This window comes from Platichthys flesus, chromosome 16, assembly GCF_949316205.1.
Source record: "Platichthys flesus chromosome 16, fPlaFle2.1, whole genome shotgun sequence".
NCBI classification, from domain to species: domain Eukaryota; kingdom Metazoa; phylum Chordata; class Actinopteri; order Pleuronectiformes; family Pleuronectidae; genus Platichthys; species Platichthys flesus.
This window is the reverse complement of record NC_084960.1, coordinates 2207824-2220990: the sequence shown is the minus strand read 5'-3', so window position 1 is coordinate 2220990 and position 13167 is coordinate 2207824. Positions and strand designations below refer to the sequence as shown.

Here is a 13167-nt window from a genome sequence, read left to right as displayed (position 1 = left end):
GGCATGAATAAATGCAAATAGAAAACAGAGAGGAGAGAACAAACGCACACAGAAACACCATCGTGTCCGCGGTCAGATGAAGACAGTGGTTGGTCCCCCCCCCCACCACCACCTCCACCACACACACATTCACAGGCCGTGTAGAGACGTGAGAAGACTGACATCGGATCGACACGTGAAGACGATAACACCTCGAGCGCTTATTAAATAACACATTTGGATATGAATGATGTCTCCGCTGATTGAAGTAATGAATGATCGTCCAGGGATTTCACAATTACACAAACCTGAACAGAACCTCACTCAGGAGAGCTCACACCTCACAGTCCTCATCTACAGCAGCTCCCCCCGAAATCCAGGCGTTAGTTTGGGAAATACATGATACTTAAAGAAAGTAACAAAACATTGTGGGTTCTTCCTTGACCCACATCACAATGTCTTGACGATTTAAAAACAGAACACACTGCAGCTCTACTCAGGGATAGAGATGGGCACCGGCCATCTTTAATTCAACAGCACTGTGACACTCTGGGAAATCCTGTATGTTCTTTCCAATTATATGATTTCATTATGTTAACGGGTCGCAGGACGCCCTGATCAATCAGATCTATAACAGGACTTATGGATATTGATCTCAAATGCCAATGCGGCGGGGGGGGGGGGGGGGGGGGGGGCATTTCACATGCAGCTCCACTAACTGCTATCATGCCCGATCACAGTTTCTTAATTGGATCAATTACATCCGGACATTGTTCTATAGCTGTGAACCTGTTTCTCCGAGGCTGCAATAATCTCAGTGTGACACACACACAACTCTGATATCACTCAGTGTGTGTGTACTTGTGTTTTACTTGTGTGTACTTGTACATATGCAAGGAGTGAGTATATTCTGGTAGCTCCTAACTTCTTGGTGTTGACAACGATCAGGATAAGAGGTTCAACAATGAGTGTCTGCAGTTGAAGTACAATGAGTGTGTGAGTGTGTGTGTGTGTGTGTGTGTGTGTGTGTGTGTGTGTGTGTGTGTGTGTTTCCTCTTAGTAAAGGGAAAGACAGAGTAAAACTCATGAAAAACAAGCAGAAGGACCTTTAATGGATTCCCTGTGCTGCAGGAAATCAATGGAGGTTGACTGCGTGCACACACACACACACACACACACACACACACACACACACACACACACACACACACACACACACACACACACACACACACACACACACACACACACACACACACACACACACACACACACACACACACACACACACACACACACACACACACACACACACACTGCTGTATGTTACCATGTAGACACAAGCTGACATGTTTTTACTTTCCACATCCACAGTTCAGATTTCAGGGGGAAAGCCAGAGGCCAGTTTCTTACGAGATGGTCAGAAAATATCAATAGAGGAGTGTGTGTGTGTGTGGGGGGGGGGGGGTGCACTGGGCTGTACTGGCTGTGGTGGTTGGAGAAAAGAGATGGAGATTAGGGAAGCTGATTTTGTAAAACTTGTGTATCTCCACTATAGTGACGTAAAATGGCAAAATCAAATATTTGCGTATAGGGCAGGATGGTGAGATGAGAGAGAGAGAGAGAGAGAGAGAGAGACAGAGAGAGAGAGAGAGAGAGAGAGAGAGAGACAGAGAGAGAGGTGTGAGCTGGAAGTGAGAGGGAGTAAAGTGAATGGGCTGACTGCAAACTGAATGGAAATATACTGGGGGAGAACAACTAGAATTAGAGATGCAGGTTGAAAGCCTCCCAGTGGTGCTCATCACCGACACATGAGCAACGCAAACATGACCCAGTTTGTTCCTCACACACAAACACACACACACACACTTACACACACACACACACGTGCACACACATTAGGAGTACATGGGGAAGTATTGTTCTCTGGGAGCAGATGACACCGAGGGGGGAAATCATGGCTCTAACAAAGCCAGACAAACAGGAGCCTTCATCCTCTGTATGTTCCTCGCTCTCTACCTAACAGCAGGGGGACCGTTAATATTGATCGAACCAAAGCACCCGCTCATACGAGACCTGCACGAATGCAGCAGTGATACACAAAGTCAAATGGAAGTGGATGGAGAGGCGGGAGTGGAGGAGAGATTGGTGCAGCGGAGAGAGAGAAGAAGAAAGAGAGCACTTCAAAGAGAACAAAGGCGGAGAGAAAGAAGCTGGCGAGAAGTTTGTTTACCTCTGAGGCCTGGGGAGAGGTGACCGGAGAAAAGGGAGCGCTGAGTAAATCACTGGTGTGTTGGTGGAAGAGACGAGTGGGAGAAATCAGGGAAGGGGTGAAGGAGGAGGAAAGGGGATGGGGGGCAGAGAACTATCAAATAGTCGATATCTTAGTTTTCTTGGAGAGCAGCTCTTTTGTTTCACTGTTGTGAAGTTTTATAAAGACTGGGACACGATTCCAGAGACAAAGACTGGAAGTCGGCCTCCACAACAATGTGAGGAGTGGAAGACGTGTGGTCACATGAGGCCTCGTTGCTACGCAGCCTGCAGCAGGGAGGCGTCTGATAACAGCGACCAGGGACCAGAGAGAAGAACCGCTCATTACAGGAAACACTCCTGTCACTGATGGGGAGGGGGGGGGGGGGGGGGGGGGGGGGGGGGGCGAGTGAGATAGGGAATCAGAGAGAAGAGGAAGGAAACAATTTATGAAGCCGGACGGTTGAACAATGTCAAACAGACACGTGGTATCGGATAAAAGGAAAGTAGATTTGACAAAAGTGGGTAATAGGGACGTGAAGCAACTCAAAATGTTTTTTAATGAAAACAAACCTACACAGAGGAAAGGAGAGGAGATTGATATCTGCTGTTACGACTCTTTTTAATCACCACTGAAATGAGACTTCCCCAAAAGTCCCATTGAAGCTGCACCCGATGGCACAAACCCCTAAATACAAGTTCACTAAATATGCAAGATTCTTTTAAAAATCAAGATGCATCAATTAACCTCTGAGAAATAAGTATATAAAATCATAAAAACTTCCTGGAGCTGCACCATAATTAAGGGGTTCTTCCCTCCACTGAATTAAGTGGAAATCCGTCATTTGCTGAAGTGATTAGTGAAACAGTCATTTCAGCTTTTACACCGTGAACAGCGAGGGTAACAGTAAATAAACAGGTTATTGATTCCTATTCCCATAAGTCTCTAACCCTAACCATCGTGTCTACTGGGTCAGAGCAGCGGTAAGAGGGGCGGACAGAAGCTAAACGGTCGTGTCGAGGGCCCGAGGCGGGACACTGTCCTCACTTAGCTCCGTCAGATCTGCACCCGATTCCACTGGACACATGTGGTTAACGCCAAAACGTGGCCGGAAACACAGATGAGGAGAAAAGTCACCGTTTCCTCTTTTCTCTAGGGTCTCAAACATCCCTGACATCCCTTCAAAGCCCCTCGGCCCCGATGGAACTCCATTTTCTCGTTGTTTCTTTCTTCCCGTAATAGTCTGAAATGTAAAGTCTCGGTCTGAGGGAACTACACAACAGCTGACTGCAGCTATATCTGTCAAGGTGGATCTAGTGCCGTCGGGAAGTCTGTGTCCTCACACGTGCTTTCCTGTAAGAGAATCACAGAGAACGAGAGTCCCATTACTCTAACAGGACGGAGACCTTTACTGAAATCTGCAGCTAATGGTGGATGTAGCACCTGTGTGTGTGTGTGTGTGTGTGTGTGTGTGTGTGTGTGTGTGTGTGTGTGTGTGTGTGTGTGTGTGTGTATCAAACCCTCCTGAGAGAAGCTGCGGCTTTTAGAAGCTAAGACTTTGATTCAGGGGCCTCATCCTCTTTCTGACCTTCCGTGGTTTGCCACGTAACTGGGTTAGTGAAGTGTAATGGCTTATTTAGTTACAGAGAAGGTGTGTGTGTATGTGTGTGTGTGTGTGTGTGTGTGTGTGTCTGTTTGCCCCGCAGCACAGAGCAGCTGAGTCGGAGCTTCCAACCAATTAACGAAATTCCCTAAACGTGTTTCCACTTTGATTTTGATGCGACATCTGACGCACGTTACAGATTCATCATCAAAACACGTTTTTAAACAATGGGTCCTATCTTTTCTTCATCCACCCTGACGTGCAGAGGAACACAGACGGACGAATGAAAGGAGAACAAAGGAGGACAAATGAAAGAGAAGAGAAGGAGTGAGAGAGAGAGAGGCACTCGGAGCTGGTTTGCGTGTCTTGCTCACGTAACCTTAGCGAGCCGGTCCCTAATGGAGGAGCCGACACAGAGATCACCCCAGGGCCCGGCGCTCCATCTCAGCCTCTCCTCTTTTCACCTCTTGCGCAACCTCCCCCGCCTCGTCCTCCTCCTCCGTCGCCTAAATCACTTTTTCCCCTTCGCTCGTTCCTGGCTGTGACTTTGCTTCGTGACCTCGTTGTCGTCGCGGCGGAGGAATAAACTTTTCCAGCCACTGTAGGGAACTCTCCGTGCACTGAATACATTTCTTAAAGTTATTCTCTGAGCATTGTTATTCGATAGGACAGATTTAGGTGTGGTAGGGAGAGAGAGAGAGAGAGAGCAAGGGAAGGCAGGGACTCAAACCCCCGTACATGGGCCGCTCGCCCAACCAGGTGACCTGTTGTTTGCCCCAGATCTTTTTTAACTGTTCCTCCTGGGTGTGAGCACCGCTGCAGGAGGGGAGTGAGCATTAAAAAAGGTGAAACCTCTGCAGTATCTCCATCTGTTCGCCTGTGGGCCTCATGTGGGCCACAGCCAGAGTCTCCGGTTTAATCCCCGATCAGCGGGGGGGACAATGAAGTCACTCAGCGAGACTCAGCGGGAAGTCACTACTGCCGCCGCCGAACAGGAAGCCCCGGGTGCTTTAATGCCAGATCAAATTTACAGACTCCTGACATGAGAGTGACTGAAAGCATCGGTTAAACACACACAAAGGAAAATACTGATCATACAGGTGGAAGGGATTTTAAAGGACTACCGCAAAGCTTTGTTTCATCCTGAGATATGAGTATTCTTCTTGAAACTCCAGAGAAAGTCCGTTCAGACATTCTCCCACTCGGTTCAGCTCATGTCTGAAAGCAGCAGCTTCAGTTGCACGAGGAAACTTCAGGGAGATAAAACTTCAAATAACACCAGACGAAAAAATCCAACTTCAGAAAAACATCTCTCCGTGTCGGTGAATCAGAAAACTCCATCTCTCGTTGTGTGACTCATCTTCGACTCATGTAATCAGAGGTTGATCGGAAGGTGAATCAGTAAAACCTGCAGCTCGGCTAAATGGCAACATGATGAGTCGCCTTTACAAAAACTCAAAAACAGAACCTGGGTCACAGATACAGTTATTAATGAGATATAAACCTCAATCTCAAGGTTTTTATTCAGAACTTCCATTTCAAACATTCTGTTAATGAGTCTATTTCTCTGATATATTTACATAAAATTACAAAATTTGGTTCATTCATCCTTTGTACTTTGGCAAATCATAATTAGAATATTGTAATTTGGCAGGGTTGCACAGTTTCGATAATTAATGGAAACGATGTGAATAATTCTCAGAATGCTTTGAGCTAAATGCTAATGTCGACTTGCTAACATATTCATAGTAAAGCAATGCCACAGCGCTAATGCTCAGCAGGTGTGATGATTAGCATTTCCTTTCATTATCTTAGCATATTAGCATGTTAATGTCGGCCAATTAGCATCAACCCCTGAGTACAGCTGAGGCTGATGGGAATGTAATTAGACGAAGATAGAATTTGATTTAATGATAGTTTGAGGTTGAAGAGTTAGAGGACGGGAACCATCAGGGCCGGAGCTCTGGACTGAACAGTCCCCCCCCCCCCCCCCCCCCCCCCCCCCCCCCCCCCCCCCCCCCCCCCAGGCCGAACGGTCTCGCCCTGCCTCTCTCTCTCTTACTTTTTGTGCGTCGGAACATTCTGCTAGTTTGAGTATCGAGGCGTCGCTCTGAGAAACAAGCAGCAGCAGCAGAGGAGACGTGAGGGAGTCAGGAAGCAGCAGGTCGCTCAGAGGATGACATCGCAATGCAACGTGTTCAGTGGCTCGGTCTGCACAACCTTGAGATGTGCTTCTGGGCGAGTGTGGCCGAGAACGAACGAGAGAGAGGGAGGGAGAGAGAGAGAGGGAGAGAGAGAGAGAGAGAGAGAGAGAAGGAGAGAGAGAGAGAGAGAGAGAGAAGGAGGGAGGGAAGGAGGGAGAGAGAGAGAAGGAGAGGGAGAGAGAGAGAAAGACAGAAAGAGAGAAGGACGAAGGTGGGGTGGTTTTGTTTTTTTAACGAGGAATAACATAAAGGGGGAATTGTGGGATTGTGGGTAATTTTCCAGGGTGTATAATGCCTTGATTTATTCATGCTAAATGTTGTGTTGTCCTCTGATGCCATTGTGTGTCAACAGAAAGAACCAGAACCTTCACAGCAGAGAGAGAGAGCGAGAGCGAGAGAGTAAAGGGAGGAGACCTCATCTCAGCAGAAAGACACAACACCACTCCTGGGAGCTGATGTATAACAATGACACAGATTCTGAATGGAATCACAGACGGGAAGAAAATGAAAACACACACAATCTGATTGTTTACTGGTGAAAAGCAGATTGAACGTGAAGCCGGCTCCACCGGGCTCATCCATAATGGATGCTGGGCCGATAGCGTCCTGCAGGAGGGAGACGGGATGTGATGCTGAGGAGGCAGAGCGGGCGGGGCCTGATGGTAAAGTTAGGACGCGGCGGTGAGAGAGAGAGAAATAGCAGCGAGATGGAAACACAAACAGAGACGCTTCGCTGTTTCATTTCACGTTTGATTACACACGATGACTCAGGATGAGGAGGCAGCGGAGAAGATGGACGGGGCAGGGCGATGGGGGGGGGGGGGGTAGTGGGCTGTGATGAAACGCACACACACATATGCACACACACAAATATTTACACTTACTACTGTGCAAAGAGATTAAGCACTTGAGGAGGACGCCCTCTTTTTTAATACACTCCTCAAGTTCATTTCTTCTAAACACTACGTAGTGATAGAGCGATACTCAGATCAGAGCCAGGCAATAAAAACAATATCAATAATCATCACAGTATGTTTCTTATCGCTATGAAATACGTGTCAATGCTTTGGTTGTGTAATGTACGAGCCCAGTGAGGAGGTACAACACATAACAATTATCAATATCCACCAATGTGAAAATATTTACCTTCATGTGATTTTCACGGAGCAATATTAGTCATGTTTTTGATCCTCTGATGGTTTTAACTATAGATAAATCAACCTTCTTTTATCTAAGGTTTGGTCTCCACCACCTCCTGTGGTATATATCTGGCTCTGAGGTAAATGCTTAATGTTCCGCTGTGTTGACCATACTGTTGAGTAGCTGAATCTATAAAAATTATCCTATTTTGTGAATGAATCATGTGTTTTTATTCAGGATCCTAATCTATAAATCGTCCACATTGCTTTAACGCCTTATGACCCGACGACCAAAGTGTGTACGAGGGAGCGAGAGAGAGAGAGAGAAGAGGGATCGGAGGAGGGGAGCTGAAAGGTCGGGGGGTGGAATCGAGACTGTAACAGAAACAGGATTAATAACTGAGCAAGAGGAAGAGAGGAGGAGGAGGAGGAGATAAAGAAAAATGAAATGAGACACGGGAGAGGACAGAATGGCTTTCAGCACCATGGACAGCATCCAGAGCTCCCAGCTCCTCCTACTTCACACGAGCATCACACACACACACAAGAACACACACACACCAACACACACACTCGAACACACTCAATCAGCCTCTGAGCTTCAAACACAACCTCCAAACCACGTTCATCCCAGATCCTGCCGGTCTGATGATGTTGACGAATGACCATAAGCACAGATCTTCAGTCATTGTTTTTCTTCATGGAGGAACCAAGACTCTCCCCAGAGGAGGGAGGGAGGGAGGAAGGGAGAAGAGGGAGGGAGGGAGGGAGGGAGGGAGGGAGGGAGACGGAAAGAGGGAGGGATGAATAAAGGTAACACCCACCTGCTGTTCTTGCGAGGCAGAGGCAAATCCTTCTGGAAGAAAGACAAAGAAAACAAAAGAAAAGAGATCAGGTACAGAAAAACACAATCGTTCACATCACAGCCATGAAGAAAAAAACGAGACAAAGATTTTCCAGTGAAGGAAAAATGATCCTGAAAATTCCTCATGTGAAACAGACAGATTGACATGTAGCACCACGACAGCAGCAGCTGAGCCGGGTGGTGCTAAGTGAGTGTTACTCAGTTATACAGCTCACCTACTGGGGCTTTGAGAGGCCTCTGGGGATCTGGAGAAGGTGGTGATTCAGAAAAGCTGCTGTAATTACAGGATTCTGTCTGTCCCTCTGTCTGTCTGTCCCTCTGTCTGTCCCTCTGTCTGTCTGTAGGTGGCCCAGAGAACCCTTCATCTTATCGGTGTGTATTGTTAAAGGCCTAAGGAAGTTATATGTTGGTTTGGACAAAGCTCTGCGACCTGTGTGGAGCTTCATCGAACTCCTGAGCAGCTCTGGTTCAGTTTCAGGGTTCGTGGTTCAGCAGCAGAATCTGTGGCTCAATTTCTGCAATTCAGTTTTTCCAGTTTCACAAAGAAAAGCTGCGACCAGCTTAACCACAGCCGGAGGAAACCGCCCATTCCAAATAAGCAGGTTGGGAACGGACTCTGCACCAGTGATAGTTAATCTGACCTGAATAAATCCTGGTTATCTCCGCCTGCACCCACAGCACATATTTGCATCGATGTTTGTTTTCAAGCCGGTCGACGTGCGACGTGATTCGAGCCAAAACGAATCTCTCTCCCTCTCACTGGGACGCTGGGCTGAACCAGCTGCAGAATGGAAACAGTGTGAGCCGGAGCCTGATCTCATGCCAGCACAGTCGGGCTGTTTACAAACCCTGCATGCCGAGATAGAGCGAGAGTGGGGGGGTGTAAACAAGGGTGGAGCAGAGGGTGGGAGGAGAGAGGGAGGAGGCCTTATCCTTGAGCCTGCGGTCTTCTGGCCTTCAGCATCGTGTGTGTGTGTGTGTGTTTCTGTGTGTGTCTGTGTGTGTTGTGTGCACCAGCCACTACTGATCTCTGCTGAAGAACAAACGAGGCATCACACTGCGGCTCGATGAGGCTGGGAACACGAGAACAAACCTCCAACGCGGCGGCGAAGTGTTCTCAAGCTGCCACGACACCGGGTGGAGCAGGAAACACTCAGCACACCAGGAAAAATAATAATCTGGCCATTTACAAGCTGCAGAGCGCCTTGACTCCAGGTCCTGAGGGTTTACGTGTTCACGGAGACAAATCCCTCTTAACAAGGACGACTGAATATTCAACCCATTGATCCCCCCCCCTTCACTTTGTCCTTCATTGATCAGGCTAATTGACCCTGAGCTGTCAGAGCAGAGGAGGAGATGACTTACAAGAGGAGGCCTCCCTCCGCGAGGAGGAGGTTTAACTGTACAAATACACCCCCGACAAGATCTGACAGCGAAGATCCAGAGAAGCTGTTCACTCCAAACACAACCACGTAGAACTGGGTGTTAAATAAGACTGTCTTCATATTACTCCCCCATCTTTCCCGTGAAGAAAACAAGTTGTAAGAAGGTTTCAGATTCAATCCCAGCTTCTGTGTGGAGTTTGCATGTTCTCCCCGTGTTCTCTTTGTTTTTTTCTGTAGATACACCAGCTTCCTCCCACAGTCCAAACACGTGCAGACTGGGGATAGAGCCTCTGTATCGACTGACCTGAACTCCGGATAATCTCCTGACATTCTCATGAGAGGCAGCATGTGAGCGCTTGAATGTCCGAGTGAGGAAACAGCTGGAGATCCTCCAATAGATTCAGATTCTATTCATTAATATTACATTTTCCATTGCACCCAGTCTCTCTACAACTGGCAAATTACCATGAAGTTAGGTCTTTGTCTTTCCAACGATTCACGTCCACCTCAGGATGAATTGTCTTAACGTTAGTGATCCAATTATCTGTTTAAGCAGCACCATCAACATTGTTCTGTGTCCAACACCAGAGACACTCTCATCGGGTTCAGCTGCAGTTTGTGTTTGGAGCTAATTAGCCAGCGTTAGCATGTAAACACATAAATAAAAGACTATTTACTCGTTAAAAAATATGATCCTTGCATTAGTGCAGCACTGCTAAGTGCTGGGCAATAAACAAAGAGCATAAAACGGCAGAATAACAAGTACGCAGAATACTAGAGCAGACTAAAGCTCTTCCTGTCTGAACCCAGATCTGTCTGATGTCCCTCTGTCGGGCCCTTTGTAGTTCAGACATGTCCGGACAATAAAAAGAAGCGGTTGGCAGATTGAACAAAGTGCAGTCGTCTGTGTGTGGCTGCAGGGCTGTCGCTTTGCATTCACAATTAAATGTTCATTTGAACTGGGGGGGTAGTACTCTCCTGTAATGGCCCCTTTTGAATTTAAAATATAGAATCTAGAAGCACATCACGTCTGTGGACATTTTCAAAATGAGTCGGGTGTCATGTAACATTAATTCAAACTTGATAAATGGAGAAGCTGGTGGTTCTTTGTAGCTGGAAGAATAAACAGAGACAATGAAACCAAGAACAGCCTGAAATACAGAAAGTGGATCAACAGACTCGATTAAATCCCTTTCATACGGCGGCTCATTTCCCAAATCCTCAAATGTCATGGCCTTTATTAACCGAGCAGAAATTCCATTACTACATTTTCCTAGTCTGACACTGTCGCATAACATCTGCCGGCGTTTCTCTGCTAATCCTCGATTCCACTTTCATTTGGAAGACGGTGAGAAAGAGACAACTCATGTCCCAGTTTGTCTGTGGTCATCGGACCAGAACGAGAGCAAACCAGTCTGTGACTCACACTCCCATCGTCTCCACACAGCAGAAAACAAGCAGATTTCATTAAGGACATCGGGTGCCACGCTCCGAGTCCTGTGACACAATCTGAAGCCGACTTTAATTCTCCTGTGGTTTAATTAGTGTGTCAGAACGCCGGGGTCGCTCGGCTGCGTCTCCACCGTCAACACGTCGCATTGTTCAGAGAGAAGAAGAAACAGAACTGTGTGTGCCGACGTGTCACCGGGTTCACTGGCGGTGGTGGAGGGTGACGGAGAGCTGATGGGAGGCTCCGTCACAAACAGGCCCGACAAACACAGAGAGGAAAACAACACAACTCCACTGAATCTCATGATATCTGCTCCCCCTCACTGACGGCTGCGCTTTTTAATCCAGGTCTGGCTGCGGCTGATCGGGGGGGGAGCTGAGGTTGGTACTCGTTGATCCCAGAATGCAATGCTGTGTTGACCATTGCGGGGGTTTGAGGTCAAAACATCTGGTTTCCAAATTACTTAGTGCAGAGTCTGTAAACGTGTGTGTTGATACCATTGTCTATGTTATTTAAGTATTTACAGTCTGTTGTTGAATATTGTTTCTATTCATGTTTGGTCTGTTTTTATTGTTGTGTATCTGTATTTATTTGTATTATTTGTACATGTAAGGTGTCCTTCAGTCTCATGAGAGGCGCCCATAAGAATAAAATGTACACAGACAGACAGAAAGACATTTATGGAACCAGTAAATCGTTTGTTTCACACCAATGAATAAACGCTGGAGAAACCTTAGAAATAACCAACCACTGATTCAAAGATGACAGGCAGGTTTTGATTATTGGCATGATGCTTGTTTCTCGTGTCCAGATGTTTAACTGTTTAAAAAATAAGACCTTCTGTCTCTAGGTTGGTACCACGACATGTCTGGGACGCTGCACGGTAAAGGTTTGATGCCGGAGTCAAACCACAGCAGAGACTCGAGAGGCCAGTGGGTTCACGTGTTCCTGCCGGGAGACGACCTCATGAGATTTGCCCTCTGCTCTCATCTGCCTCCACTAAAGGAATCAAACTGCCGCTGCGGTAATGAAACGGAATCTTCCCCGTGTGGATGAGGCCGAGCCGTCCAATCATTCTGTGGACGAGCCGCGAACAAGAGAGAGAGAGAGGACCAGTCATCATCTGAAGGGAGAGGGGAGGCAGGGGGCTGATGGGGGGGGGACTCATGACCATGAGATGAGGGTCTGGTGCTTTTCATTTATCGTTCAGCCACAACATGCTTTACTCCTGATGTCCTGATCTTCAGGCCTCTGAGAACAAAGACCACGTTTACACAGACTCCAGTGTTCTGAATACTCAGAACAAGACGCTGCCTGGAAACACAATCTAAATATCTTAACTTTAAATCTAATGTCGTATAGTTTTTAATGCAGTGCTGATAAAAAGAGCTATTTCTAAATATTTGCTGCTGCTCTGTGCTAACGGGACAAACTGTCCTGGAGCCAAATGGAGCGCTGCAGTGTCACCGACCCACAAAGACCCACAAAGACCCACAAAGATGTTCACTTCACGTTAGTCATGTTGAAGCAATGCATCATGGGTGTGACCCCCTGACCCCAACTGCAGGGGGGGGGGGGGGCTGTGTCACCATATGGTGCTGGGAGAATGATTGTGTGTGTGTGTGTGTGTGACAGAGAGAGTGACGGTTGCAATGAGTCCCACGGGACAGACGAGCACAGCCAATCACCCATCAACACACAATTTGAGGAAACACACACATATGGGGGAAACTCCATGTAATTAAGCTTAACACCTTTTTTAACTACTCTCTCTCTCACACACAGACAGACACACACAGACACACACACGATACTAAATCGTTCACCTGGACTGCGTGTTTCTATGAAAGGCTTTTGTGAGAGGGACTCTGTGATGGATGCTCTCTCAGCTCCTGTCGTACATCACCGGGCCGTGAGCCGACGCCGGTGGAGGATGACACATGGAACCATCCACACACCTCCACACTGATCCCTCCTCCACTCCCCCTCACCCTCCACCCACACCTCCCTCTTCATAACGGGGGGGGTGTCACTGTTCCTCAGAGCGCTCCTCTTCTTCTTCTGTGGTAGAAAACAAATCGTACACCCAGTGACGTGCACACAGGCCCACAGGAGGCGGCACTCCACCCGGCCTGCAGGCTGCTCATCTCTGCTCAGTTCACTTGACTGAATCACACAAAGATGGAGGGGGGGGGGGGGGGGGGGGGGGGGGTGTAAGACCCGTGGTTAAGCAGGCTGCTTCATAATGGATGAACAGTCTCTGGAACACGTCATCTCAGTAGATCAGAGCC

The 13167-nt window shown here is 47.6% G+C and overlaps 1 protein-coding gene across 1 annotated transcript in view; it reads right to left on the bottom strand.

Moving 5' to 3' along the window:
* Positions 1–13167, bottom strand: part of LOC133970539 (microtubule-associated serine/threonine-protein kinase 1-like) — a 32898-nt gene that overhangs the window by 18084 nt on the left and 1647 nt on the right. Inside the window, exon 2 of the mRNA XM_062407402.1 lies at positions 8001–8029. Within this exon, the coding sequence (XP_062263386.1) occupies positions 8001–8029 (29 nt within the window). The remainder of the gene's footprint in view (positions 1–8000; positions 8030–13167) is intronic.